Source organism: Stenella coeruleoalba (genome assembly GCF_951394435.1).
Source record: "Stenella coeruleoalba genome assembly, chromosome: 17".
NCBI lineage: Eukaryota > Metazoa > Chordata > Mammalia > Artiodactyla > Delphinidae > Stenella > Stenella coeruleoalba.
The window spans coordinates 9328320-9355221 of NC_137163.1; the positions used below are offsets into that span (position 1 = coordinate 9328320).

Below are 26902 nucleotides of genomic sequence, written 5' to 3' on the forward strand. Positions count from 1 at the left end.
TCATATGTGACAAGCAACCCAGTAGTCCTTAGTACGTGCCAGAGACTATTCTCAACTCTCTACGTATCTTTATTCACTTAACCCTGACAATGCTATTATCGCTCCCATTTTATAGACAGAAGTTAAGTAACGTGCCTAAGGTCATGCAGCTAGTAAGTAGCAGAGCAAGATATAAACTCAGGTAGTCTGGCACTAGAGTCCATATTATACCCTCTACTATAGTGATGCTGGGCACACTTTAAAACTAAAATTGTTTGAATTTTTTTTTTTTTTTTTTTGCGGTACATGGGCCTCTTACTGCTGTGACCTCTCCCGTTGCGGAGCACAGGCTCCGGACGCGCAGGCTCAGCGGCCATGGCTCACGGGCCCAGCCGCTCCGCGGCATGTGGGATCCTCCCGGACAGGGGCACGAACCCGTGTCCCCTGCATCGGCAGGCGGACCCTCAACCACTGCGCCACCAGGGAAGCCCCTGTTTGAAATATTTTGAAAATGAAGAAGGAATGTGTGTGCCCAGAGGAAACTCCTGATGGTAGAAATCTTCCTGTTTTCTCAAGCTGCCTCCGCCCCCATGCTCACAGTCAGAGGTCAGTCTGACACAGACCCTGTAAGGTGGCTAAAGTCAACCCATATATCAAATTCTGGTAAAGATAAAACGCAAAAGCTATGGATGGAGGTTGTATCACTGTCTTCCTGCTTCCCAGCCATTGACCCAGCTCAGCCCTGGGATGTGAGCACACTCCAGAGACCACTGCTCTGAGGAGTCAGGAGGTCAGGAAGGAGCTTCAGACAAGGCAGTGATGGAGGGACAAGGCCACTTCTGTGTTCGTGATAGTCATGTAGAACATGATAGAACATGAGCTGGAAGGTGGTCAGGCTGAGGCAGGGACCCCAGACTGAAGCCTGATGGTGGCCTGCACTAGAGTGTTGGTATGAGGAAGGGAGAGAAGAAAATGGAATAAAAATTAAAATATTTAGGTTGGAAATGGAGTGTGCAATGAAGTGCAGAACCTATAATCTATCCCAGGTTTGTACAGTGGTGAGTAGAGAGAGAGATTGATGCCATTCCCTGAGACAGAAGTTATATAGGATGAGCAGGTTTGGGGAGAAGGGCGATAAGGGCCCTTACACGTTCAGATAAAAGACTAGTAGAGTTTGGAGGAGGAAGGGTATCTTTCTGTTATCAGGAAATCCAAGTAGGCTTCATGGAAGAGGTGGCATATGAATGGACAGGAGTTGAACTTATGGAGTAGGCAAGACCCAGGCTGCCACCCAGGCCAAGGGTGCCTACACTGGCCTTTTACATGTGTCTCTGCATTCACCTATGTCAACAGGTATGTGCGGTCAAGGACGAAGCATGATGTTGACATGCGGATTGGAATCCACTCGGGCTCAGTGCTATGTGGCGTGTTGGGTCTACGGAAGTGGCAGTTTGATGTCTGGTCTTGGGATGTGGATATTGCAAACAAACTTGAATCTGGAGGAATCCCTGGGTAAGCCAAAGCAAAACCCTCTTCTTGCTTAACACTTATCATTTGCTCACTTTGTGACAGTGGGTTTCCCATGTGCAGAATTCAGAAGTATATGTCCAAGAAGCAATTATTTTGGAAGTGACAGAACATTAAAACATCATGCAAATATTGGCCTCAAAACTTTAGTGACATTTGTCATAGGCAAGGAAGACGGTGAGATGACACTCAGGTGTTCAGGACCTAACCCTGCAAAGCGTTGGTTTTCGGATTTGATTTTACATTGGAACCAGAAGAGGAGCATTTTAAAAATCCTGGTGTTCCTAAAAAAAAAAAATCCTGGTTTTCCAGACCCCAGACCAGTTCATGTAAAGCAAAATCTGTGCAGAATCTATTTTAAGTTCTTAAAGCAGTTCTCATGGGCAGCCAGGGTTGAGACTTACAGACCTGCTATATGACCTTACCCTTCCTTTGAAAACTCAGACATATCTCTGAACTTTCCATGATTTGAAATTGTTTGGCTTTTTATTTTTCTGCTTTTTTAATGTCTGTTATTTCCCCTTCCTATCAATCGCTATTTGTAGGAAAAAAACTCAGCTTACTTTTCCTTTCAATGAGCGAGATAGCCCCCAATTCTAAACACATCTTGAGTAGTGCTAAATACCATGAATACATCGTATCGTTTGATCTCACCCCACGTAGTAAATCGTGACTTCCTTGTTTTAATGGGGAGACTGAGGCTCAAAGAAATTAAATCTGTCACATAAACGCAGCTATTAAGTGCCTCACTACCCATCACTGTCTTCCATTGTTAATTTATCAGTCCAGTTTGTTCATGATTGTCCTTTTATTATGAATCTCCAGTCCCTCTGTGTCCCCAGTGCCTAGCGTGCTGTATAGAACCTAGGAAGAAGGGAGGGAGGCGTCCGACGCCACGGCATAATGATCGATAGTCTGTAACCCGCAGGCATGCAGAACCCATACGTAGTTTGTTAAATCATCAGTAGCTACGCCCTACCCTCAGAGTTTCTGATCGCTGTGTCTGGGATGGGAACCGAGAATATGCCTCCCTAACAAGCTCCCAGGTGATGCTGACGCTGCTGGCCTTGGTACCTCATTTTGAGGATCACTGTTCTCAACCTTTAGTTAAATGAAACAATGTATATAAAGTCCTTTGCTCAGGAAATAGCTGTGGTTGTATTAATGACCCTATGATGTAGCTGTAGGGTCTTGGAAAGACTCTGAAAGTGAATGTTTTTGTCTCAATCCAGCACTGCCATCTACCGCTGATGGGACTTTGGTCTAGTTACTTACTCACTGCCTCTGAGCCAGTTTCACTGTCAGCAAAGTGAGGGGAAAAAAAACGCCTTATCACCTATAGTTGTTGGAAGAATGGAAATTATATGAGATGATCCATGGATCAAAGCACATAGAATACATTTGGCTACAAAGTAACATTTACACAAAATAAGTGTTGCCCAACTGTTAGATCTTATTTACTGTCATGACTGTTACTGGTATATCCTGGCATTTAAAATTATCAGAAAGTGTCAGAGTTACCTGACATTCAATATAGGAGAATATTGTCTGAGAACTGACTCATTTCCTTAGAGGGAAATGTAATCCCCAGACTCTCAGCTGCAAATGTATTACTCCAAAGCTCAAGGTAGTAGCAAGGATGAAAATGAACACCTAAAATCCACTTTCTATCAAAGCATTTAAATATTGATTAGAACTTCAGCAGAAGGATCAGGAATAAGTAACGGCAAGGATGCCTTTCACTATGGAAAACATAATATTGATGTTGGATATGCAAATATTAGTCCCCCAAGCATTGACAGCAGAATAATAAAATGTAGAATCTAGAGAAAATACCAAATGGGGCGGTATTTCACTTGATTATTTTAAAAGAAAATCAGCCATTAGACTTTACGAAACGCGACCAGGAGTTTCATTTTGCCTGGGAGAAAAAGACAGCTTTCAAGCACCCAGCTCTGAGCTTGATCTGAGAAAGACTGGGACATCTATTCGTTTCATGGAAGGTCACACATCTTTTCTATTCTCCTAGGTCAACGCTACTGAGTTCCTATGTATTGACAAAATTTATCATGAGAATATCTTGTAATTAGCACTTTTCTCAAGAGAGCTCAAAACATCTTTCACATGCTTTTATTTTTAATACAGGCGTACCTTGGAGATATTGCAGATTGGGTTCGAGACCACCACAGTAAAGCAAATATTGCAATAAAGCGAGTCACACGAATTTTTGGTTTCCCAGTATATATAAGTTATATTAACATTATACCATAGTCTATTACGTGTGCAATAACATTATGTCTAAAGAAATCAATATACATACCTCAATTAAAAAATACTTTATTGCTAGAAAATGCTAACCATCATCTGAGCCTTCAGCTAGTTGTAATCTTTTTGCAACAGTAACATCAAAAATCACTGATCACAGATCATCATAGCAAATATACTGAAAAAGTCTGAAATATTTTGAGAATTACCAAAATGTGACACAGGGACATGAAGTGAACAAACGCTCTTGGAAAGACAGACTCACTCAACTCAGGGTTGCCACAAACCTTCAATTTGGAAAAAATGAAGTATCTGTGCAGTACAAAAAAGGGAAGCACAATAAAACGAGGTATGCCTGTATCTTACCTCACGTTTGAAATCAATGTCTATATCCAAGGATGCTTATTTGGAAAACATGCAGAATGTGCCTTAAATTAACAGAAATGCATTGTTTGTAGTTTCTGTTTCTTTACATGTCCTTTGCAGTGGATTATTCTCTCTGTAAGCAAGAACTTAGCAGGATGGGTAAGGGGGGTAACAGGAGAAGTCGAGGCAGCACTGAAGAAAATGCATTTGGAAACATCACTTTAAAAAAATTGTTTCCTCGGATATATTGTTTCTGGAATCCAAAAGCCAAGCAAAGTTTTAAGTATCTACCTTATTCATTCATTCAAAAAAGCACTAAAGTCAGCCTAGGGAAATGAATTTGTGCTGAATCAGGGAGTAGGAAATTGTGTGGAAAACACAGTGTGAGCATTCTAGGCAGGAAGAGTGGCTTGTTCTGAGTTTAGTAGGTGTGAAGTAGCACCTTGAATTTGACGACATGCCAATTACTTGATTAGCTGGAGAGAGTGTCAGAACATGAGCCTTGAAGTCGCAGGGCCCAGAAAGTGGAGCTCTTAGAGACCTTGTTCAGAATTTAAAGTGTACCCTATAAGCCTTGAGGAGGCATGGAATAAACAACAGAAATAAGATAATGGCATTTTTTAAAATAATCCTAATAATTTAAGGGTTTGTTCTTGTAGCATGTGCAGTGTACCATGCACTGTTTTAACTACTTTACACGAATCAACTCTTACAACTCATGAAGACCCTAAAAAATGGGTACTATTATTTTTCCCATTGTTATGGGTGAGATAACAGACTCATAGAAAGCTTAAATAACTTGCACAAGATCTCTCAGCTAGCAAGTGGCAGAGCTAGGGTTTCAATGCAGGGAATCTGGCCAAAGCATCCACGCTTGTAACCACCAAGCTAGTCTACCCAGACCACAATGCACCACAATAAGTAGTCTGAGTTAGGCAGTTATGAGAACAGAAGAACTCTTGCCCAGAAGGATTTACCATGTGACATTCCCACAATTCACGTCTGTTCTTTAAGGCTCTTGATGTCATCTGTCGTTTTGCTAAAAAAGAAACGTGAATCTTGAACTATGATGGCTGATACGAGTCTCTTACCTTGTGAGTGAGCCTAGCCAGCTGCCAGCCTGCACGTATCCACAGCTGTGTTCTCTTCCGCTTTCCATATACACATTACAAGGGAAATGGCATCTTACAGTGGTTTTCCTAAAGGACCCTCCGTGTAGCCCTGTGGACTTATAAGACCTGTCTTTGTTCTTCAGAAGATTATAGACAAGTTGAAGAAATAAGGCACAAATAGGTGAAAATTGGAAAGGTAGGAAAAGTTCCAAAACAGTAAGCACTACGTTTGCATGGTGATAGGACAAGAATTGCCATTGAGTTCAGAAACATTTATGGAACTTGTTTTTCCAAAATAATCAACATGACTGAAAAAATCACTGATTCTTAAAAGTTGCTGGGATCAGGCTGACAGAAGAAAAACCAAAGGAAGTGCTTAAATGTGGCTCAATGGGGCTGTGATTTATCAAAGTCTACAGCGACCCTTGGGGTGAAGTTGTTGATAGATACCTGCTCATTGATTTATGCTTATACTTTTGTTTTCTTTTATTCTTTCTACTTTTTCAGGGGAACAGATACTGTCCTTGAGGACACGTCCTCACAGCACCCATGCACAGCCCTGATGTTGGGTTTGCACAGGACCGAAAACAGAGATGGCCTTTGCAAGCCACGTCAGGTGTATAACAACCTATGCTTTGTCCACACAGGAGGATTCATATTTCCAAAGCCACGCTGGACTGCCTCAACGGTGACTATAATGTGGAAGAGGGTCATGGTAAAGAGAGGAACGAATTCTTGAGGAAGCATAATATAGAGACCTATTTAATTAAGCAGCCTGAGGAGAGTCTGCTGTCTTTGCCTGAAGACATCGTCAAGGAATCTGTGAGCTCCTCAGACAGGAGAAACAGTGGGGCGACATTCACAGAAGGATCCTGGAGCCCCGAACTGCCCTTTGATAACATAGTGGGGAAACAGAACGTAAGTCCTGGCTTGCTTCTTCTGGTTTGCTGTGAATGCATGTGCACCTCCAACCCAGTTGCCTCAGAGAAGACCAATTCATCTTTAACCCTTTCTCTGCTGAGTGCCTTAATCGTAATTGATCAAATGTATCACCTCAGGACAGAATTAACCTACCTACGTCATTTCAGGAAATGCCAGAAATACCAGAGGGTTCCCACCACCCTCTCCTTTTTTTTTTTTTTTTTTTGACCTAGCTAAAAATAAATGTCATGTGAAGCTGAATTATAATTTTACCAAAATTAATTACTCATGTTGGAAAGGATAAACCTCATTTTATTAAACTAACAACAAAGGGGGAAGGGCAAGTCCATGCGAATGTAATTTTTTTAGGTAGTTGGCCGGCTAGGAGTACCGAGGTGCCCTCTGAAATTTAAAATCAGGAGGGCATTGTGGATTTGGAAATATAAAAGATGCAAGCGAGGTAAGGATGAGGGCATTCGAGAGTAGTAAGCAATTTCAAAGCCACCCACATAATGCTATTCTTATGTAGTGTGGATTTGCATCTTCCATGAGGGATAAAGCAACAAAGTCAGTACATCAGGTGTAAGTTATCAATCATCAAATTATTTTTAAAAGTATATCTTCAAATACCAGAATCACACTAAACCCAATGAGCTGCTCTGACACTGAGAGGCACAAGAGAACTGAAGTTGATCAAGGGAGAACCAAAGTGGATTCAGAGATGCTCCCCTCTCCAGAATGCTTGTTCAGAGCATGGACAAAATCACCTGCTCTAACAGGTTTTCCCTTTCCTTCCCTTAGGCCAGGCACATATAGTTGAACTCATGTAAGTTGTGTGACTTCATTGTGCTTTTTTAAAGAAACTAACCCAAGAAAAGCCACTATATAAGGCTTGTAAACAGCTTCTGACATTCTCCCGAGCCAAGGAAAAGCTGACAGTACTATGAAATAAATAGACCAAATTGATAGCGTCTGGGGCTTTATGAAGACATATATGTGTTCATTGTTCTAATCCACAGACCTGAACATTTCTCATTAACTTGTCGTTAAGAAAAATCTGTCTGCTTAAAGACATTTAAAATGGAAAAGGTTAAAATGCTGAAAGTCTTGCCTCTTTATTCTGCATTTGAAAGATTGATGGGGCGCTCTGAGGCCAGGTTAACCTTGGTTTCCTTCCAGCTCTGTGTGAAGGAGCTAAGGATCAATGCATAGACCCCATTCACTGGTCAAAGATGCAGGTTGAACCCTTGAACCTGCATGCCTTGCAAGAACCTTTAATATTCTTTTGTGAGTGTTTACTTTCCCCCCAAATTATTATGCCTACACAAGTCATCACTGATTTCAACGCCTACCTCTTTCCATCCCTGAATTGGTATGCATGGTACAATTTGCTAGTATAGAATATTACGGTCTTAAATACTTCCTGGAGTTGGTGCATGCCCAGCTGAAAGTACCCTCTGTTTCCTCTGCCTATTGTTAGCTTGAGCCTGAAGGCTGCTTATTTTAAAAAGATGCATGCCTCACCCTGAACACGTCAATAATTCTGCATAAAGTTTTCTCTCTTGGTTTTTTGTTTTTCTTTTTGGTCTTTCCTTTTGAAAAACTCTGTCCGTTTAAGCTGATTGTGGAAATGGGGATAATTCCTAATTGTTCTCATCTCAGTGTGTACCTATCCTTGCTACTAGGAATTGAGAACCCAGAAGAGAGGTAGAGGTGCTTGGTTTTAAGTCATGATTGATTGATCTGGTAGAATTATATAGGAATACTGGAAATATTTATCTGCTGATTTCCTAAAGATATTTACTGATGTCATCAAATAGTTTTTATAAAAGACGTCATTATTAGTCAAAGATTCTTATTCTTGGTGTTTAACCATACCATATATTTCTTATGATGCCTGAGTTTTGCCTGTCTTTGCCATCTTCCACATGAATAATCTCAATTTTGTTTTATGTCTTCATACTTAAGAGCCAATGAATGTATGCTGATATTCATAAATAACCGAGTGGCACTAATAACATTTTGGAAATTATTGAGTCAATTAAAATGGTCACAAGCATCAGAATTGCACTTATGCTTAGCTCTGGAAGTCAGTGATTCATATGTGCAATTCAGAGACATAATGTGTGCCTGGAAGAGATCAAAACTGGTCTGGCTGAGCCTGTGCTCTGCCAAAACAGCCAGTCAATACCACAGGAAGCCCAGACCATCTGGGTGTTTGCATAACACAGATAAAACATACTAATGCTTCACTGGGGATTTGCTAGCTAAATTGGCCAGATGTTTTAGTTTCTATTGATTCACAAAGTATGCTTTGAAATATTTTTAATGACATTGGTATGTCATGCCATAATCTGTGCTATATAGACAGCAGATGTTCAGATAGTTGCATTCTCATGTATTCATTCATTCAATAAAGATTAATTGAGCATCTGTTACATGCCAACTACTGCTAGTAATAAAAGAGGAGGGACAGAAGAAACACTTTGGAGATAAAGTCAGCCGGTAGTGTATATGCTTCATGAAGACAGGAATTGTATCTGTTTCCCTTATCATTATTTAGTCCATAATTAGAACAATACCTGGTAAGTAACAGGACTTGGTGGAGTTTGCTGAATGAATTAATTAAATGATAGATGTGGGTGGTACAGGAGAAGACCCAGTCAAGTTTGACTTCCAGGTTTTTTGCTTGCATGTGACTGATTAGATGGTAGAACTGCCCACTGAAATAAAAAATAGTGGAATGGAAGGAGATTGGGTGAGAAACACTAAGAATTTAGTTAAGGACGTGTTCAACTTGAAATGCCTAGGAGAGGTCCAGGGAGAGATATCCAAGAGGCTATTGAACACACACTTCTGAAGCTCAGGCATGAAAAAACTATGCAAGGGATGTGAGTCTGGAAGCATTTGAGTGCTAGATGAAGCCATGAGGATGAAAGAGAGAACTGCAAGGAATATGTAAAATAAAATGCTAAGAAGGTACAAGACAGACCTATAGGAACACCAGATGGAGGTGAAAGAGAGTCAGGATCCCGTGACAGAGACAGATAGGAAGCAAGGGGACCAGAAGAGGATTAGGCAGTGTGGTATCATGGAAGCCTACAGAACGGAGCATTTTGAGAAGAACAGGGTGATCAACACTGTCCAATGTAGCCAAGAGGTGCAGGAAGATGAAGACTGGAAACTGCCAGTGGGAATTGGATTGGAAAACGTCATTGGCAAGAGACAGATTTGACATAGTGGTGACGTCAGAAGCCAAATTGTCCCAGTTGATAAGCGAGAGCTCTGGATTTCCAAGAACCCCAACTCTATCCCAGTCCCCTCTCGGCTCCCCATTTCAGGAGTCTGTCAGCGGTTTGCAGGAGCAAAAAAGTCACTTAGAATTATTTCTGGCCCCTATCTGAGTCTTCCAGTCCCTGTCTATGCCTGAAGGTAATCTCTTGTTTTTGATGGTGTGCATCTTCCCAGCCCTTATAATCTGTGTCCAGTTAAGCTAAAATTGGTGGTTCAGCCCACTCTTGGACACCCTGAGCACTTATGCTTTGCATCCCTGACTCCTGACATGGGCCAGTGTTCTGCCCACTGATTTGGTATCCTGGATCCCTGAATCCTGGCTCAGATACCTGTCAGGCTTCCTATGCTCTGAGCCTCTGAATGGAATGAAATTAAGAAAACTAGAAGGCAAGAAGCTTATGGTCACAGGTGGACTATTGAAGTGTAAGGTTACCAAAGGAGAAGTAGGTAGTTGAAGTACACCAAAAGTGAACATTTTTGACATGGGGGAGGATGTCCAGAAATTTCAAGGCTAAGTTGTTGGAATGAGTCATCAAAATGGTCATTGAATCTCTCAGAATAAAGACAAAATTTGAGATGAAAATGAAGACTTAAGAAAAGGGTCCTCATATGAAAGATTGTATTTTCCCCTTCTGGTTGCATGCTACGACTAAAATCTGTTTGTAAGCTTGAGCTCTGGTTCATTCAATTATTTAACAGATGTTAGTATTCTAGATGCTGAGGATCGAGTAATGAGGGGACAGACTTGATTCCTGTCCTCCAAGAGTTACATTTTAAGGGAGTGGAGAATGCAGACAATTAACCAAAACACAAAAGTTCTGAGAAGGAAATATAGATGAACATATGACTAGGGGGCAGATAGAATTATTGCAGAGAGGGTCATCAAGAGACCTCTGAAAATGTGACTTGAGTGCCGAAAGGACCCTGCATTTGAATAATCAGGAAAAGAGCATTATAGATAGAGGAAACGGCTAGTGCAAAGGCCCTGGGGTGGGAAAAATTTGGTATGTTAGAGCAACAAGGCCCAAGTGGCTAGAGCATAGTGAGTAGGGAAAGAAGGAATACAAGAAGAAGTTAAAGGAGACAGACATTGATCTTGAAAACCTAGTCGACTTTGGATTTTATTCTAAGGGAAGTGATAGAGATATTTTAAGCTGGCCAGTGACATGATCGGATTTAGATGTTTAAGAGATCACTTTAGCTGCCTGTGGAGAATGGATTGTAGGGACCAAGAATGGACTCCTCAGACAAACAGCATCTTTACTTATGATTTACAAGAGGATACCAGAGGGTGAAGCTTTTGTGTTGCTATAAAGTGTATTGTGTAACGATATGAATCATTTTAACTTGATTTTTATGACAAGTGATAATGCCAAGAGAGGTGGAGCCACCCTTTTAGAAGCAAACCCCCTTTTAGAGCCCGGGTGCTGTCCCTCATATATTGAGAAATCATCACCATTGTCCCATCCATCCCTTTCACCTTGATCACAGCATCAGAACCCAGGCATTTTTCTATTACTCCTCCAGACCTTTTAAGAGAATCACCTGGGGGAAAGTACACATTTGGTACTTCCGTTTTCTATATTAGTTGTTTCTGCAGAGTAGAAGTCATTTGGTCATTACTGTTATCATGAAGTTCATATGTGTACTGCGAAGATTGAAAACACAAAAGAAATTTCTGTACAGGCAAACCTCAGAGATATCGCAGGTCTGGTTCCAGACCACCACCAGAAAGCAAATATCACAATAAAGCAAGTCACACTGAGGTTTTGGTTTCCCAGTGCATATAGGTTATATTAACACTACACTGTAGTCTATTAAGTGTGCAATAGCATTATATCTAAAAAAACAATGTACGCAAGTGTAATTAAAAAACACTTCATTGCTAAAAAACGCTAACCGTCATCTGAGCCTTCAGCAAGTCATAATAGTGACATCACAGATCACTGATCACAGGTCACCATAACAAATATAACTATTATGAAAAAGTTTGAAATATTGTGAGAATTACCAAAATCTGACACAGACACACCAAGTGAGCAAATACTGCTTTTAAAATGGCACCAATAGACTTGCTTGAAGGGTTGCCACAAACCTTCAATGTGTAAAGCTCGCAGTATCTGTGAAGCGCGATAAAACAAGGTATGCCTGTGTCCTGCACAGCAAGACAGAAAGCAAATGTGTTTCATTGCCAGGAATATAGATGAATATCCACAGCATCATTAACGCTAATAGAAGTAGAGAGCTTGGGACCAGGTACCGTGTTGGGAGCATTGCTCACTCATATTCTTTGCATTTCATTCTCACATCAACCTTACTGGGTAAGTGTGACGTGCCTGTTTTACAAGTGACAAAATTGTGATTGGAGAGATCAGTTAGTTTTTTGAAGGATATACAGTGAATGAACAACAGAATTGGAATTAGAACCCAGTTATGTCTGACTCCAGAAAACCACATAGTCTCCATCAGGCTGCATTGCCTCCCCTTTTGGTCCTGAAGATATGTGCTGCGTTTCTACCTACTACCTTGTTTCCTGGTCAGTTAGTATTAAAAGGTTGTGTGCGTGTGTGTGAGTGTGTGTATTCACCCTCTGAAGCTAGGTCGCTCTCTCAACAGGGATATTTAGAAATTTTCTGTGAAAGCTCCAGGAAAGGACCAGCTTCTCCTCCAGGTGGCGTTAGCATACCCCTAACGTCTCATACCCTGAGTGTCCTGATGTGATCATTGTTTGCATGGAAAGGGCTAAGCAGGGCAGTCGCTCAAGTCTACCTAGGAATAAAACAATCATTTGATTTAGTCACACTTAAGACTGCAGAATGTTGACACCAGAAGAAAAGGAAATGTGTAGGGAGTGGGGCTGGCCATGGTGGAAAGCAGGCTGTAAGAACAGATTTATGTTACTATGTTTTTATCAGTCCCAGCTGGGACTTTTCTTAGATCCTGTTTTCTGTATCCACTGGAAGAAAAAATTCTCATCTGATTGCCTTGCTGATCAAAACCATGTTGACCTGTTGCTGAGAGCCGTTTCCTCAGAGTAAACCAGTTAGTCCTGTAAGCTGTGAGTCTCATGATCTTGGGGCAAATCTCTGCAGGACCCAAAATTTACCCATATGATAGTGGGAAGGGCCAGAATGGAAACCCAAGAGAACTGAGTTATGGCCCTGATTTCTCCACTTACTATTGCAAGGCCTTAGGGAACCACGTCTCCCCTCCCAACCTCAGGGTTCCTATCCGTACAATGCCAGAACTGGACTGGATGATCCCATCACTTCCTTTCAGCTCCAACATTGCCCATTCAGTTTCTCAGCCTCAGACACATGCTGGGAGTCTGTTTCTACACTGGTGAGTTACCTACACTTCGGAATCCTGCCACCCAAAGCCCAGAGAACCAAATAATTCCCTGGAAAGTAATGGGGTTATCCAGTTTACAATTTTCCTAGTATGACAATTTAGCATAACTGTCATCCTAATGAACTGTCTTAAAGTATTAATACCAAATCGGAAGCAAGAGTTAAAGCGAAAAAAATTATTGAGGTAAAAATCTCACCTTACTAGGGGATGGAATTGGCCCTTTCTCTCAGCATTCTGGATAACCGCATTTTGCACCAAACCAAACATCATTATAAACATCATCACATTTTGCCATCTTTCAGAGTCCTGTTTTCAACATGATCATTATGTTCTCCTGTTGAGAAATATTGATCACTAGGGTTTGATTTCTTTCCTTCTGTTTCCGTCCCTAAAGGTGGGGTGCAAACTAAGTGGCTGACCCCTTCTTTTTGCATATAAAAGCCCAGAAGACAAAGAACACTCTTAGGGCTCCCCTGGTGGCGCAGTGGTTGAGAGTCTGCCCGCCGATGCAGGGGACATGGGTTCGTGCCCCGGTCCGGGAAGATCCCACATGCCACGGAGCGGCTGGGACCGTGAGCCATGGCCGCTGAGCCTGCGCGTCCGGAGCCTGTGCTCTGCAACGGGAGAGGCCACGACAGTGAGAGGCCCACGTACCGCAAAAAAAAAAAAAAAGAACACTCTTAATTCAAACTCATTTTACTTTTATCATTTGACTTGGGCAAGTCAGTCCCCCCAAGATGTTCATTTGTTTCCTCATTCATTCAGCCACTGATTATTCAACTACTTAATGAACTACAATTTCCCAAGCATTGTGCTGGGTGCCAAGGTTGGGAAGATGCAGAAGGAGGTGCAAAACTGTCGAGGAGCTCACAGGCCAGTGGTATTACTAACAGGGCAACAGGCTAAGTGGACATCGCTGTCTTTCTAGCAGGACTGAATATTGATCCCAGGTAATCAGGGAAGACCTTCCCAAGGAAATGACTGTCAAGCTGAGATCTATAGACAAGCAGGAGTGAGGCCAACAGTGAGGGGACACAACCCCAGAAGGAGGGAAGCAGTAAGGCCACCATCTCAGCCTGGGTTTCTGCTCCTCAAGACCAAACCACATGCCTCTCTTTCCCCTCAGAGAACTCTGACCTGAAATTTCTACCCCGAAAAATGCCTGAAATACTGGCTCTTGGTCTTGAAGAGGAAGCTGTGTTTTCAGAGTTTGCTGCTTCAGTGATAAGCTGCTGAGTATCTAATTGCCGTGTTCAGTCTTGATAGACAGGAAACCACAGGCAGATTTTTCTCCATAGGTAATTTCTTTTGAACCATTTTAACATCAGATGAAGTTCTGATGTGGATTGGGTGGGACATCTGTAGGCTTTTGGGGTAGAGACCATGAAGGACTCTGGACATTTCCCTGAAGCCCATCTGCACTCTCACGGTAACGTGGCTTTTACAGACCACAGAACTCCCCAGCCTGCTTTTAGCCCTGACTCTGAAGGTAGCAGCTGAGTGCAGCCAGGAAGAGTCATTAGAGGGACCTGGTTTTTCACTCTCTTCAGAAAGGCAAATGGATTTGAAGCCTTCCAGAGAGCGTTGAGTGGATTAAGCAGGCAATTTGATCCATTAAATTTGACACATCATCCCCCCTTTCTCTGAAGTTCCAGAGGTAGACTGAGGTGGAAAAGATAAAGGTAGAGAGAAGTTTGTGGCTCACGCGGAACTGCAGCTCTGGAAGCGAGCGTTTAAGTTGGCACAAGACACAGCCTGTGGTTACCGCATAGCCAACAACTGGCTGAAACTTTGCTAAACTAGTTGGACTCTTCTTTTACCAGGGATTGACTAGTTGTTTGGGGAGCCGTAAACATCTGAGGAACTGGAACCAATGAATGCAACAGTATTTTAAATATGTGAAGATAAGTGTATAATATTCTAAATGTGTGAAGATGATAGGAAGAGAAGAGCAAAAATCTGGATTTTTTTCTGACTTATTTCCTCGCTTTGAAAAAATAGAACTGGGATTTAAGTTTTATTAAACTTAATGCCACTTTTGCTATGCGTGGGCTGAGAGGTGTCCTTGTAAAAGTTCTTCATTGAGCTATGTCAGGATTTTCCCATCTTTTCTCCACCAAGAAGACCTTTCATTTCTCTGCCGGTGCAATTCATATGCATTAAGGTTTTTCTTTCCAAAGAAAATTGCATTTGTATTCCCCTTTTTTAATATTAGTTGGCACGTGTGCCATGACCCACCGTTGCTGCTGCTCTGCACAAGGAAACGAATGGTACCGCTGTACGGTGATTCGGTTCCAGCCCAGAGCAGAGACACCTGATATTTCTGTTGGCATGACCAGCCTCATCTTGGCTCTTAGTGTATGTACTTATTTTTGCTTTGCCTAGGGTCTAAAAGGAGTTACAGTCCCAATCCCTTGGGTATTGATGGAACTTGAAAGCCCCTCACATCTCAAGGATCTCCAAACTGCTACCGTGAATTCCAGGTTATGAACCACTAGATTCCACTGTGTCTTTCCCACTTTATAGCTTTTATATCACCTTTAGTCCCTTAAAGGATCTCTTCACACCTTGAGATGATAAGGGCTCTGTACACGTCTTACGTGGTAGCCCCCACTCAGGAGTCCATGTCTTCAGAGTACTTAGATACAGGACTGTTCTTAAGTGATAAACTTAGAAACAAATATTTAGGAATAATGATAGCCAAGAAGAGCTACACTACTTAGATGAATCCAGTAGAAAAGTGTGTGGTAGAAAAGTTAGGATAAGAGGAAGTAGAGGCCACTGAGCAGTTTCTTCTTTTCCCAGTTTTGTCCTACCACTGTTACCCACCAGGGTTCTTGGCCTCCTTAATCAATAGAAATTGATCAGAGGCCAGACAAGAAATTCAGGCAAGGCTTTACTGGGGCCCCTGCTGCAGCAGCGGGGAGCGGGAACAAGTAACAGCTTCCCTTGCTCGCTCACTCCCGGGGGTGGGGGGATGGGGGCCCGTGAGCTCGTTCCTTATATGGGGTGAGGGTAGGGGTGTGTCCAGGGGTCGGGCCGGGGGATAGCTTGGGTGGTTTGCCCACTCCTTAGGTGGTGTTGTGCGCAGGGGGCGTGGGCAGTACCCCGCTTTTGCTCCCAACCCCCTATTTTTGCTCCCTGCTCTTCAGAAGTGGCATGGGCTTTTTTTGGGTCTTTTTGTATCTTTTGTCCAGAACTTGCCTCAACTGTGGCAGGCGTGCAGTTATTTTTAGTCCCATATAGTTTCTTTGTATTTTGTTGCTGGAGGAGAGGTTTGTCCAGGTGCAAGCATTGCAGCACTGCAGCAAAGGGTCCGAAGTCCCAGCCGATCTCACCATCCCTGGGGAAAGGTTAAGAGAGGCTGCATTCTTGAAGGTCAGTAAGGTGAGCTCCATTGAAGCCAAATCCGGGAAAGCATCAATCACTAAACTTTTAGTTAGTAAATTGTATAGTAAGACCTATAGCCTTAAAGTACCAAATGCGAGCAATTTATCAGCAACTCTTGATGTAATACGTATGTCGTAGTCCTAAACGAAAAGAGTTACTTCAGAACCTAAAAAAAGATAAAAGTTCGGTAACTCTTCTATTTCAGTTTTCTCCACATTTCTGTTAAGTAAACAAAGACACACATATAAACATGCACACACGTGCGCGTGCACACCCCCCCCACCCTCACACATACAGTCATTTTCCCCGTGGCATTGACATTTCTGAAAAATCTACGTCTTTTCTTAAATTAATTTTTATTGGAATAGAGTTGCTGTACAATGTTGTGTTTCTACTGTATAGCAAAATGAATCAGTTATACATATACATACGTCCCCTCCTTTTTGGATTTCCTTTGAAAAATCTACATCTTTGGTATTCACAAGGAAGCTGAGTCACTGAAGTCCTGATATATGTTCATTGATTTATTTCCTGAGCTGAAATTATCTGATTGCCAAGACAATCCATTGCCCGCTCAGGGGGGTCACTTGGTCAAGTGGGTTAGTCACCACCTCTCCAGAAACAGCCTGTGACATTTTGGCCCAGTCATTTCAGTGCTGTGAGTACTTTGATTCTCACCTGTCCCGTGGCCCCGTAAACAAGTGACTGATGTGTCAGCCTCTCCAGCCTGCCCCTCTGCCTAGGCCCACCCCGTCCCTCTCACCCACTCCCCCCAACCCTGAGATGAGATCAGTGCTGGCGTTTACACATCTGTTCCACACATTACTATGGATGTGATATTTTAAAAGCTAAAATTCAATTTTGGCAACTTGCCTCAAACCATGCAACTTCAAAGAGGCCACATCTAACTGGATGTGCCAACTTCTGTTTCAGCCAGTTCTGCAGCAGTTTAGCGACGATTTTTTTATTAAAAATGGCTCTAGCGTGTAATGACTAAAGTACAATCACGTTCCCAAACTGAGATGAGCATCTTTCTGAGGAATTCAAAGGATAAAGTCAGAGTTAAGGGATCCTGAATTAGCTGATAGAGGACTGGTCAAACAGAGCCAGACAAGCTTCTGGAAGGACAGAATCAGTGTCAGACACCACTTGTCCTGGGCTAACCTGGCTCTGAGGTCCTTGGACCAGACCTTGGGGACAGAATCTGGAATGCTAGAAATTCCCTCTGTGGGCTCTGAGTCCCCTTATTTTGAGAGCTCGGCCCAGTCACCTGGAATTGTGGCTAGCCCGGAAGTTCAGCCACAACTGACCATTTGCCCACCCCTCATCCAAAGAGAACCGAGCCAGTGTGTCTGCGTCCAAAGCCAGTAGCCACTAGTAGGATGAACTGAAGCAAAGAGCAAGGCATTTAACGTCAGGGAAAGTACACTGGGAAAGGAGCCGAGCGCATCTGGGACCTAAACCCCCAAATAAATAAACTGCTTTCATGATCCACCTTATCAATATTAGTCAAAAGGTCAAGAGTAAAGTTGTGGGATTCAGATCAATAGCAAACCAATAAATGCTTATTGTGGGATCTGCCAGAACTCGGGGTACCTCCCCTGTCATTGTTTTGTTCTCTTAATCATAAACAGTTTGAAATTTCAGACCACACGGTGACAAAGGCCAATCAAAGGAGTTTATACATCCTTTATTCCCTATCCAATGCAGCACCCAGACTATATTTGCAAACTGCCAGTGCTGACTCAAAGCAGGAAGCGGTGATTATCCAAATAGCCTGGGCCCCAGACATATTGTTTGCTCACAGTTGAGCATCGGGAACCAGGCTACAGAGGGGTGCTGGAATCCTGCAGCAGGCTGGCTGGAAATGTCTGGACCATTATTTCAGCAAACAGTGTGGACATTCTGACCCTTGTTATTTCATTTCCTGGAGCAGAAGCTATGAGCTTATTGTGAAAATTATTTAAACCTCTTCCTGTAGTTGTATTCCCTAGACCTCCTCCCACAGTGAGATCTCAAAAAATATTCTGTTGCTTTGTTTGGAAGATAGATTATGATGGTATAAATATCTAAAAAAGAAAAGAGAAAGTAAGTAGTATCCCTAAACTAAAAAACCCATCAGGCATATCATTTGAATGTGGTATCTCGTTTTCTCTCAGTACAGACAGGAACAGTTGTGACCATCTTGGCTAACACCTCTTGCTTATGAAGAATGGCCTAATGCACTAGCACCTCCATATTTATAAGAAGGAAACATTGTGTGTGATGGGTCCTGGGGAGCCCTGTGTGGATACTTTCCCGGGGCCCACCCCCAACTCGGTGTTTGCCCAAAGACCCCTTAAAACCTTTTACCAGAAAAACATTACATGCACATCCCAGGAAATCTCTGCTCCCCCATCCCTAGATTTGAGGGAAAAAAATAATTGGGCCACTTTCAAACACAGCAAGCATCCTTTCTGAGACCCTGAATGCCAGTCATTGTGGACTAGATCACCTCAAACCTTTCCCAAGTGAGCTTTCATAAAAAGAGCACAAAAATAATTTTTTAAAAAAAGGAGGAGCCTTCTCTTCTGGGGGTTGGTTGGGGGTTTAATAAACAGTAGAGAAAATAGAGCTCTAATGTGTGCACTTGGGGGCCCTTATTCAGGCTTAGCTTTTGTTCCTGGCGATTTTTCTCAAGTCGGCCTATAGTTGTAGGACACAGGAAGTGGGTTAGGGACTGAAAGATAAAAATCCCTGCCTTTTCCACAACCCAAACCCTGCAGGCGACAAGTTTGAAATGGAGCCACAGGGGCCTCCAAAGGAGGCACGGGCAGATGGTGCCGTAGAGACGATGGAAGGATGCTCCGGGGTGAGTTGAGGAAGCCGATGACTCTACCTGCTTCTGACTGCAGACTCCAGCCTGAGACTGGAAGCAGGCAGAGTCTTGGGAGAGGATAAGCCATCTCGGCCTGAAAGATGGAGGCTGTTATGAGGCTCTGGGCATCTTCTCTGGGTCTTTCCCAAGCAGCAACAAGCTGGCCTACAATGCAGGATCTCAGTCACAACTACCTACAGCTAAATCTCAAAACTGCATGTCCATCTCCCAGAGAAGCTAAAAGATGAGGCCCTTTCACTGATGGCTTTAACCTTACGCTTTATGCTGGTTCGTGGGAAACACTCAAGTGGATGTTAACGCAGGCGCTGGTCCCGGAAAAGGCTGTAAGTTAGTGCTTTCCCATCTGTGACCTCTGGTACCCTAGCAGTCAGCACCAAGAGGTAGTAGTAGGGAGGCATTTTCTGGATTCCAGAAACCTGAGTAAAACCTCCTGTTGACACAGACCATAGGCTGCCTGTCCAGGCTCTCGCTCTCGGCTGGAATTCTCTTTTGGAGTTTGTGGTAATGCCTTTTATCCCCTGCTGGTCCAAAACTAGGCATTGGATTGAATAATAGGAAAACAAACTACTCTTATGTAATACATTCAATTTGGTAAGCAGAGTCTTCCTAAATTTGAAGTCCATTTGGGGGAGAACAGGAAAAACGTAACAGGACTTTTGGTAGCAAGAGATGGAAAACAATGCCCGAGGAAGAGTCTTCCATAGCCATTGAACTTTTCATTCATGCATTCATTCATTTATTCATTCCAAAAGTACTTGTTAAGAACCTACCAAATTTGCCAGATGCTGGAGATTAAGTTATGGGTAAAACACATTGCCTGACCCTCCAGGAGATCAGAGCCTAGAGGAACAGACAAATACACCAGAAGGCAGTTACAAGACATCACAGTAACTGCTGTACTAAGGATACGTGCAGACTCAGAATAGGCTTCCTGGAGAAAGAGATGTCTGAATTGGTTTTTAAAGAAGCAGTAGGGCATGCAGCCTAGCTGCCACATGTTCAAATGCATAAAACGTAATAGACTAACTGTTTAATAGGTCATACTGTGGTAGGTGCCTTGGCTCCAACACAAGGTCAGATGTCGTTTGCACTGGGTCTGGTTCTGTACAGTAGTATACTCAGGGTATGGACAAACTGGAAAGGATTGTGCCATATGTGGAAACCATGTCACCTGTGAAGTGATTGGGAAAATTGAAGGCATTAGCCCGTGGAAGAAAACTCTGGAGGGGGGTAAATAGATCTTATTCAGAGATCAGAAACAGATCCACTGCGTGAGAGTTGTGAACAAAATCAGGGAAGAACTTTAGAGTATTGTTTCCCAAGTGGTATTCCAGGGAATGTGTAGAGGAGATCCGAGCAAAAACTGTTCTATGGTTATAAAAGTTTGGAAGGTGCAGAGTTTAAAAGTCTTACTTATGTAGAACTTATCAGTGCTTTTACTTCAGTAATGTGTCCGTGAGACTCCAATAGGAGGATATAAGAATTTTTTCGTTCAACAAACGGGTACTGAGTGCTTACGTAGTGCCAGGCCCTGGCATAAGCACTCCAAACAAAAAGAGACAAAATCGCTTCTCTCTCAGAGAGTAGTGAGAACGGATGGCAGTAAACAAACAGTGGATCCACATTTCCTAAATCCACTGGTCCACAGAACCATTTTGTAAAGAAACATCCCTTCCTTCTTGTGTTCCTTGGAACAAAATTTTTGGGAAAGAGTTAATTAAGGGGATCTAGTGATGAAAGAGAGTGATGATATCCCCAGATTCCGGCACTGAAACTATGCAAGCTGAGTTACAGTGTCTACAGGGATGCTTTAGAGGGTGTTTTGATATTGGAATATGTGATCCAAAAGAGCTAAAGTGTTTTTGACTCAACAAAACTGGATGTTTCTAGAGAGTACACTTTCAGCCTGAAATCTTACTAGGAATAATTTATTTGCTGACCCAAACTGATTAAGGAATACAAAGGGTATTGCTATCCATGAAGCAATAGGACCTGTTAAAAAAAAAAAAAAAAAAGTAGGTTGTTAGTGTGTACATAAATTAAAAAAAAAAAAAAAAAGATTCCCAAAGGAAAGTCTTCTGGTCATAAACCAAATGATGAGCTTAAGAGGATTTATGATTTCCCCCACCCCATTCAAATGCGGTTTACAAACGGATATGTGGATGGTAATTTTCACCAGAACCCCCAGGCTCACAGGCAAGACCTTCTGATCAGAAACTTGGGTTCAGAAGGGACTCTGGTTTTCATTTGGGCTTTGATCTGTGTTAAGCACCTGTGAGTAAGGAAGTAATTGAAATGCCTGAGGGGGGCATGGATCTCAGTTAGGATGAATCACCAGGCTGCAGTGTCTTTTTGTGAAGAGACTCAGACGTGAGAGTCCCCCTCAGCTGCAAACTTTGATTTTTCCCAACATTGCTGCTCTCATCTGACCTCCTAAATGTCTGAAAATGCCAGCTAAAGAAATGAATATACACATTGAGTATTGTATATTAAGTATTGTATTTAAATTGTTCATAAGATATATATGATACATATTTGAATATATGTTTCAATGTGTAATTGAATTGAATTATAATTACATTCATAATCATTGATATTCAATTATTCTCAGTCATTTCCCATTTCATCCATTCTCTTGCCAGTTGCTTAAGCTGTTTATGTGGAAGAACAATCTCAACATTTTGGGAGGTCAGTTTAAGACTGGAATCATATTTGAAAGCCTGTGCTACTTTTTAACATGACTCTGATCTCCCTCACACTAGTCCTGTAAGTCTTAAAGGGAGAAAACCATATTCTATTGAAAATGGCCTGTTGCATCATAGACTCTAAACAGGCAGATAAGATGTGTTACACGTTTGCCAAATACTGCTTACAAGTGAATCACTGTGGGGATATCAGCTTACGGATCTTTAGTGTTAGCATTATCTTACTGGAGGCCAGCACATGGTGAAGTCATCTCAGTGGCCATGACCAGTGGAGACGGAGTATCACAAATAATCTCAAATTAAGTATCCCCCAAAGCCATTCATACTTTTCAGGGGTGCACTGGGGGTAAATGAAAGCAGATGGTTTCTCTTCCTGATTCCAACCTGCTTGACTTACTGAGTTGATGCTGGTCTTCCCTTGAGCATGTATGTCCTGAAGGTGTGAGGTAGGCTGAGAGAGATTGCTTGTCAAACAGCAGGTATCATTGTCATATGTAATTGACAAATGATCAGAAAAGGAATGGCTGAGCATGGACTACCTGCATTAAAATACTAGGGATATAATTGCAAGGAGTAAAAGTAATTGCTTGGGCAAGAGAAGCATTCTTCATCTCAGCATCATTGACATTTTGATGCAAGGACTCCTTCCCAGCTCTTAATTGTAACCTGGTGGCAATGAGGAAAGAAAGAGAGGTGCTTCCAAGTTTATCTCTCACTTGAAGCAGCCCCACAGACAGTCAATAAGGGGCAGGGGAGCTCTGAAAGTAGGAAGTTTTACTGGTCTCTGCCTTACAAAAGTGGTCAATGGCACAGGCACTCAGGACGCAACATCTATTCCTGGTTTTCCAAAGGTCTCCCTACAGACTGCAGTCCCTGATAACATTTTCACCAGCCCCCATCAATATGAGAAAAATGGGGACATTCATTAAGTTAAATGCATTCAGTGTAAAGAACAGTCTTTGGTTTGAGCTTATGTAATTCTTGTTGTAAAAAAACGTGCCCTTTGTTTTATGAAATGGTGGTCATATAGAGGGTTGTAGCTGTGGCAATCACTGCAGCTACTGCTATAATTTATATAAAGCAGTCCAAAAATATTTTTGAAACTCCCCTTCTCTGTGAAATCCAGAGGTCTAAGAGCCATTGCAGGCATGAGGGACTGGTAGAGTGGAAGGCTCAATTAGGTTCAAAGAAGGAAAACTGTAGGAAAATAAAAATTACAAAGAGAGAGAGAAATTCCTAACTGTGGATCTATGTAGATAGTGAGCTGATTTCCTCTCCTTTCCTGTCAAATCCCAGCTCTGAGCATTTTCCAGGAGAGCATTTTCGCATCTCTAAGCCAGAATGTATGTCCAGACGAGGGCGGCTTGAGTGTCTTTTCCACCTCCTCTCCAAGGTAGAAGACTAAATTTTGTCGTTTTCCAAACTATGTGGAGAGAATTTCTGCCCAAGAAACCAATAGGAGATCCACAGAGGGTGGGCTCCAGTCTCTTTCACCTTCTGAGACGCTGTTCTAACATCATTTAATCCCAGGGCTCAAGCCTTCTGGCCCTACATGGACCCTGCTGTTCAGTTTGCTGGAACATTGGTCCCTGTTTCCCTCTCTCTGCTCCAGCTCTTCTCTTCACCTCTCATCCTGCCATACCTCCCCCTAGCGTCTATCTTCTTCTCTGTGGTAGCCTCCTTCATACTCAGAGCTGAAATTAACTTCAGTGCCCTAAGAGCATATATACGTTACTTTTGCGTGTTGGCACGTGCAACTCCATCCTTTATCCTGGGGCTGGAGAAGAAGGTTTCCATAAATTCTACCAGTGATGAAGCCCTGCTCAAGAATTCTTTAGAGACTTTGAATTTAGGTTACGTTGAATATCTCCATGAAGCTTAAAAGGAAGAGTCCAACAGGAGGGATACTTATGGAATGGGCTAGAAGTCTCCATGAGAGCAAAGCCCCCGACTCTGGCTCTGGGGTCAGAGGATCTGACCTGGCTGCAGAAAAGCTGATGGCTCGTGAGCGTGATTCTCTGAGGCTCTCAGGTACATGAAGGGTTCAGGCAGAAGGACCTCCAAGATGTTCTGTCAGCTCTCACAGGCTGCCATTTGATGATCACACCAACTTATCTCAGTCTAGCCTATGGTCTAACATTGGCCAAGGTGAGGGGCTGGCAGAGGGATGAAGATGCAGTGAGAGTGTACAGAAGCAGAGTTTTCTCTTCCCCTTTACAGATGTACAGCATCCTATACCTCTCCCCAAGGAAATCTTTTGAGGGAGGAGATGAGCATCATTGTCGTTATATCTCTCCAGCTCCAACTCCCATGTTTTTGGTTGTCTTAAAAGAAGACATATAAAGACGTAAAGAAGACATATAAAGATATAAAGAAGTTGTCTTAAATTGGAGCTGTGAGTGAGCATTGCATTTGGCTAGATCCAGCCAGTTGATCTTGTCACCTGCAGCTAGATTGCCAGGAGACAGAGTCCTCCCTGCCAAATCTGGTGTGTCTTCATCAGCCAGAGCTGTTTCTGCATCCATGTGACCACACCCAATGACCAACCACGGGGGCTGTGCCTTTCCCCAGCTCCTGCTGCTTAACCTGTGAGATGGTGAGAGGCTGAAACTGCTTTTGCATTTTTTTCCCTAAAGGAAATTAAACACATATATCTATGTGAAGATATAGATATATAATGGTCTGTGGGGGGAAAAACGTTCGTCTAGTGTAAAAATCTCACAATCGTTATCAAGTTTAAGGAGCAGATCCTGGCTCATTGGGCTGTCCGTGAGGAATGCTAAAAAAGGAAACGCAAGCCTTTGGCCCCCAAGCCTCTCCACCACCATTAAAGGAAAGACCACATGGAAATGTGGAGTCTACCTGGTTGGAGAGGATCATTTCCATGGACTTTTCAGATCTGTTTTCCCTTCTGCTATTTGTATTGGTTTTCTTTCTCTCATGCCAGGGGTGTGCCTGGTTAGAGAAAGGGTCTTTTAACACGTCCAAGCCGACACCTCTCCAAATACCTGAACCAAGGGCATTCAGTGCACCTACGCAGAGGAAAGAGAAATAGCCCTCTTGATATGCTATTTTTGCCAGGTTGTGTTTCTCTGAACCAAATGCTAACTTATCAACTTCTGTAGGTTTCACTGAATACAACTGCATGGACTGCTGTTACTGTTTGCAATGCAACCTAATCTGAACACATTGCATTTCTTTTTAATCCAAAGGGGACCAGCAGGTTTATTGTGTTTGCATGTGCTTTCCCCCTAGACTCTGGCTGCCCTAACAAGAAATTCAATAAATCTACTTCCAAACCATCTTGCACAAGCTTTGCATGTCCAGTCTGGGCCTGAGGAAATTAACAAGAGAATAGAACATACCATCGACTTGCGGAGTGGCGATAAATTGAGAAGAGAGCATATCAAGCCATTCTCACTGATGTTTAAAGACTCCAGCCTGGAGCACAAGGTAGACCTGGGTCTCCATAGTGGCTCTTTTTTCTGGAATAAATTGTCGTAAATGTTCATGGGACTGGAGAGAGCCCAGGGGCTGTGGTTTTGGTTGGTGTGTTTGTTGTTTCTTTGGTTGGTTTGGTACTGTCTTTTTCTCTTTGAAAATCATGAGTAGACTGAAGGCCATGTAAGGAGATGCTGGTTAGATAAAGAGAGCCTCAGCTTTGCTTTTTAAGGAAAAGATGACGGAAAGAACAAAGGAGTACCTTCCACTTTGAGATTATTAACCCAAATGTCATTGGCACCCACGTGCCTTTGATTGTAGGTGAATCTGCCACACTTGTAGCATAATATATGAGGGCACCTGATAACCTAATGCAAGCATTAATGATAAACACTGTCTTTCTTAGATTGGAGACACCTGTTTTCCCATTTTCCCAGTCGTCCACTGCTCAGACCCCCTGATGTAAGGCACAGTAGGTGGGTTGTGGATTCAGAGTTGGGTTCGAATTCCACCTCTGCCACTTCCTTGCTAGGTGACCGTCAGTAAGTGAAGGATTGTGTGAGCACGAAGTCCTCTCTGTACAATGAGGATGATAGACGTGCCTCCCTCTTAGGTTATGACAAAAGGCTCCAGGCAATGCGTTGATCAGATCAGCTGTTCAAAAGTAGCCCGCATTACCATACTGCTGATGACTTTTTTCCATGCCCCTTCTCCCAGCCCAGCTCCAAACTGCAGAGTGTAGTAGGGAGGTGGTGCTGTCCCTGCTTAACTGGGCTGCTCTTTTGCACGGATGGAGGCTGACAGACCTTCTTTGACTGAGCACAGGAGGTGCTTGGCATCTGCAGGAGCTTCCGGCAAGAACAGCAGGGAATTTGCAAGCAAATTTCAGGAGTTTGATTCTATATTGTGCAAAGCTCCAGCGAACAATTTTTTGTGAGTCTAATCAGCTGCCTGGGAGATTCTGCTTTCCTAGGCTTGGAGAATTCACACTTCTGTGCACATGCATTATTCCCAGCGAATCTCTTTGATAAACTCCCTGAAGGTTGCAAACTCCAAAGTACTATCTTCACCTGTGATTGACCATTTGAAATGTATCATGTCTATGTACTAACGAAACAAAAGGAAAAGAAACATTTTGCCTGTTCAACAGTCCCCCTCAAATAGCAGGTGGACTTTTCTTGTTAGTAATATAACTAAGGGCTTATCGTCCAAATTAAATGCATTTCTTTCCTGCTTGCTACATAGAAGGAGCTAGGAAGAGCAGGGCGGTCTTGCAAAGAATCTTCTCAATGAGCCTGTGTAAATACCTGTGTCCAGAGCTATACAAAACCCTTTTTATTCATTCTTGCTAAGGAGGTACTTGCTTCACTAATGACCTGACCCTTGCAGACTAGAGATAATTTCTAATGTGTTTTATTCAGTAGTGTCTGGCCCGCACCTGCAGGCACCTGGTGTCGGAGGGGGGATGGATCTAGGGGAAGCACAGTGTATCTGAGGTTGATTTCTGTGACCAGCTTCTAGGAGAAGCAGAGGGCAGCATCCTGGATGGACCTGCAGGGATGTGGCCACTAGTCCAGCTTTGCATCACCTAGCGTGTGCTCTGCGTCGTGTAGGTGACGGGAGTGAAGGCAAGTGGGCACATCAGCTAATGTTCACTCCCCTCGTGTCACAGA

The 26902-nt window shown here is 42.9% G+C and overlaps 1 protein-coding gene across 2 annotated transcripts in view; it reads left to right on the forward strand.

Annotated features, from left to right (window-relative positions):
• The window catches only part of ADCY8 (adenylate cyclase 8), a 218569-nt gene that overhangs the window by 102249 nt on the left and 89418 nt on the right, over positions 1-26902 (forward strand). Inside the window, exons 6-8 of one of the 2 annotated variants that reach the window (XM_079901571.1) lie at positions 1333-1491; positions 5897-6167; positions 25044-25241. In XM_079901571.1, coding sequence (XP_079757697.1) covers positions 1333-1491; positions 5897-6167; positions 25044-25241 — 628 coding nt within the window. The remainder of the gene's footprint in view (positions 1-1332; positions 1492-5896; positions 6168-25043; positions 25242-26902) is intronic. The other variant, XM_079901572.1, reaches the window with a different exon arrangement.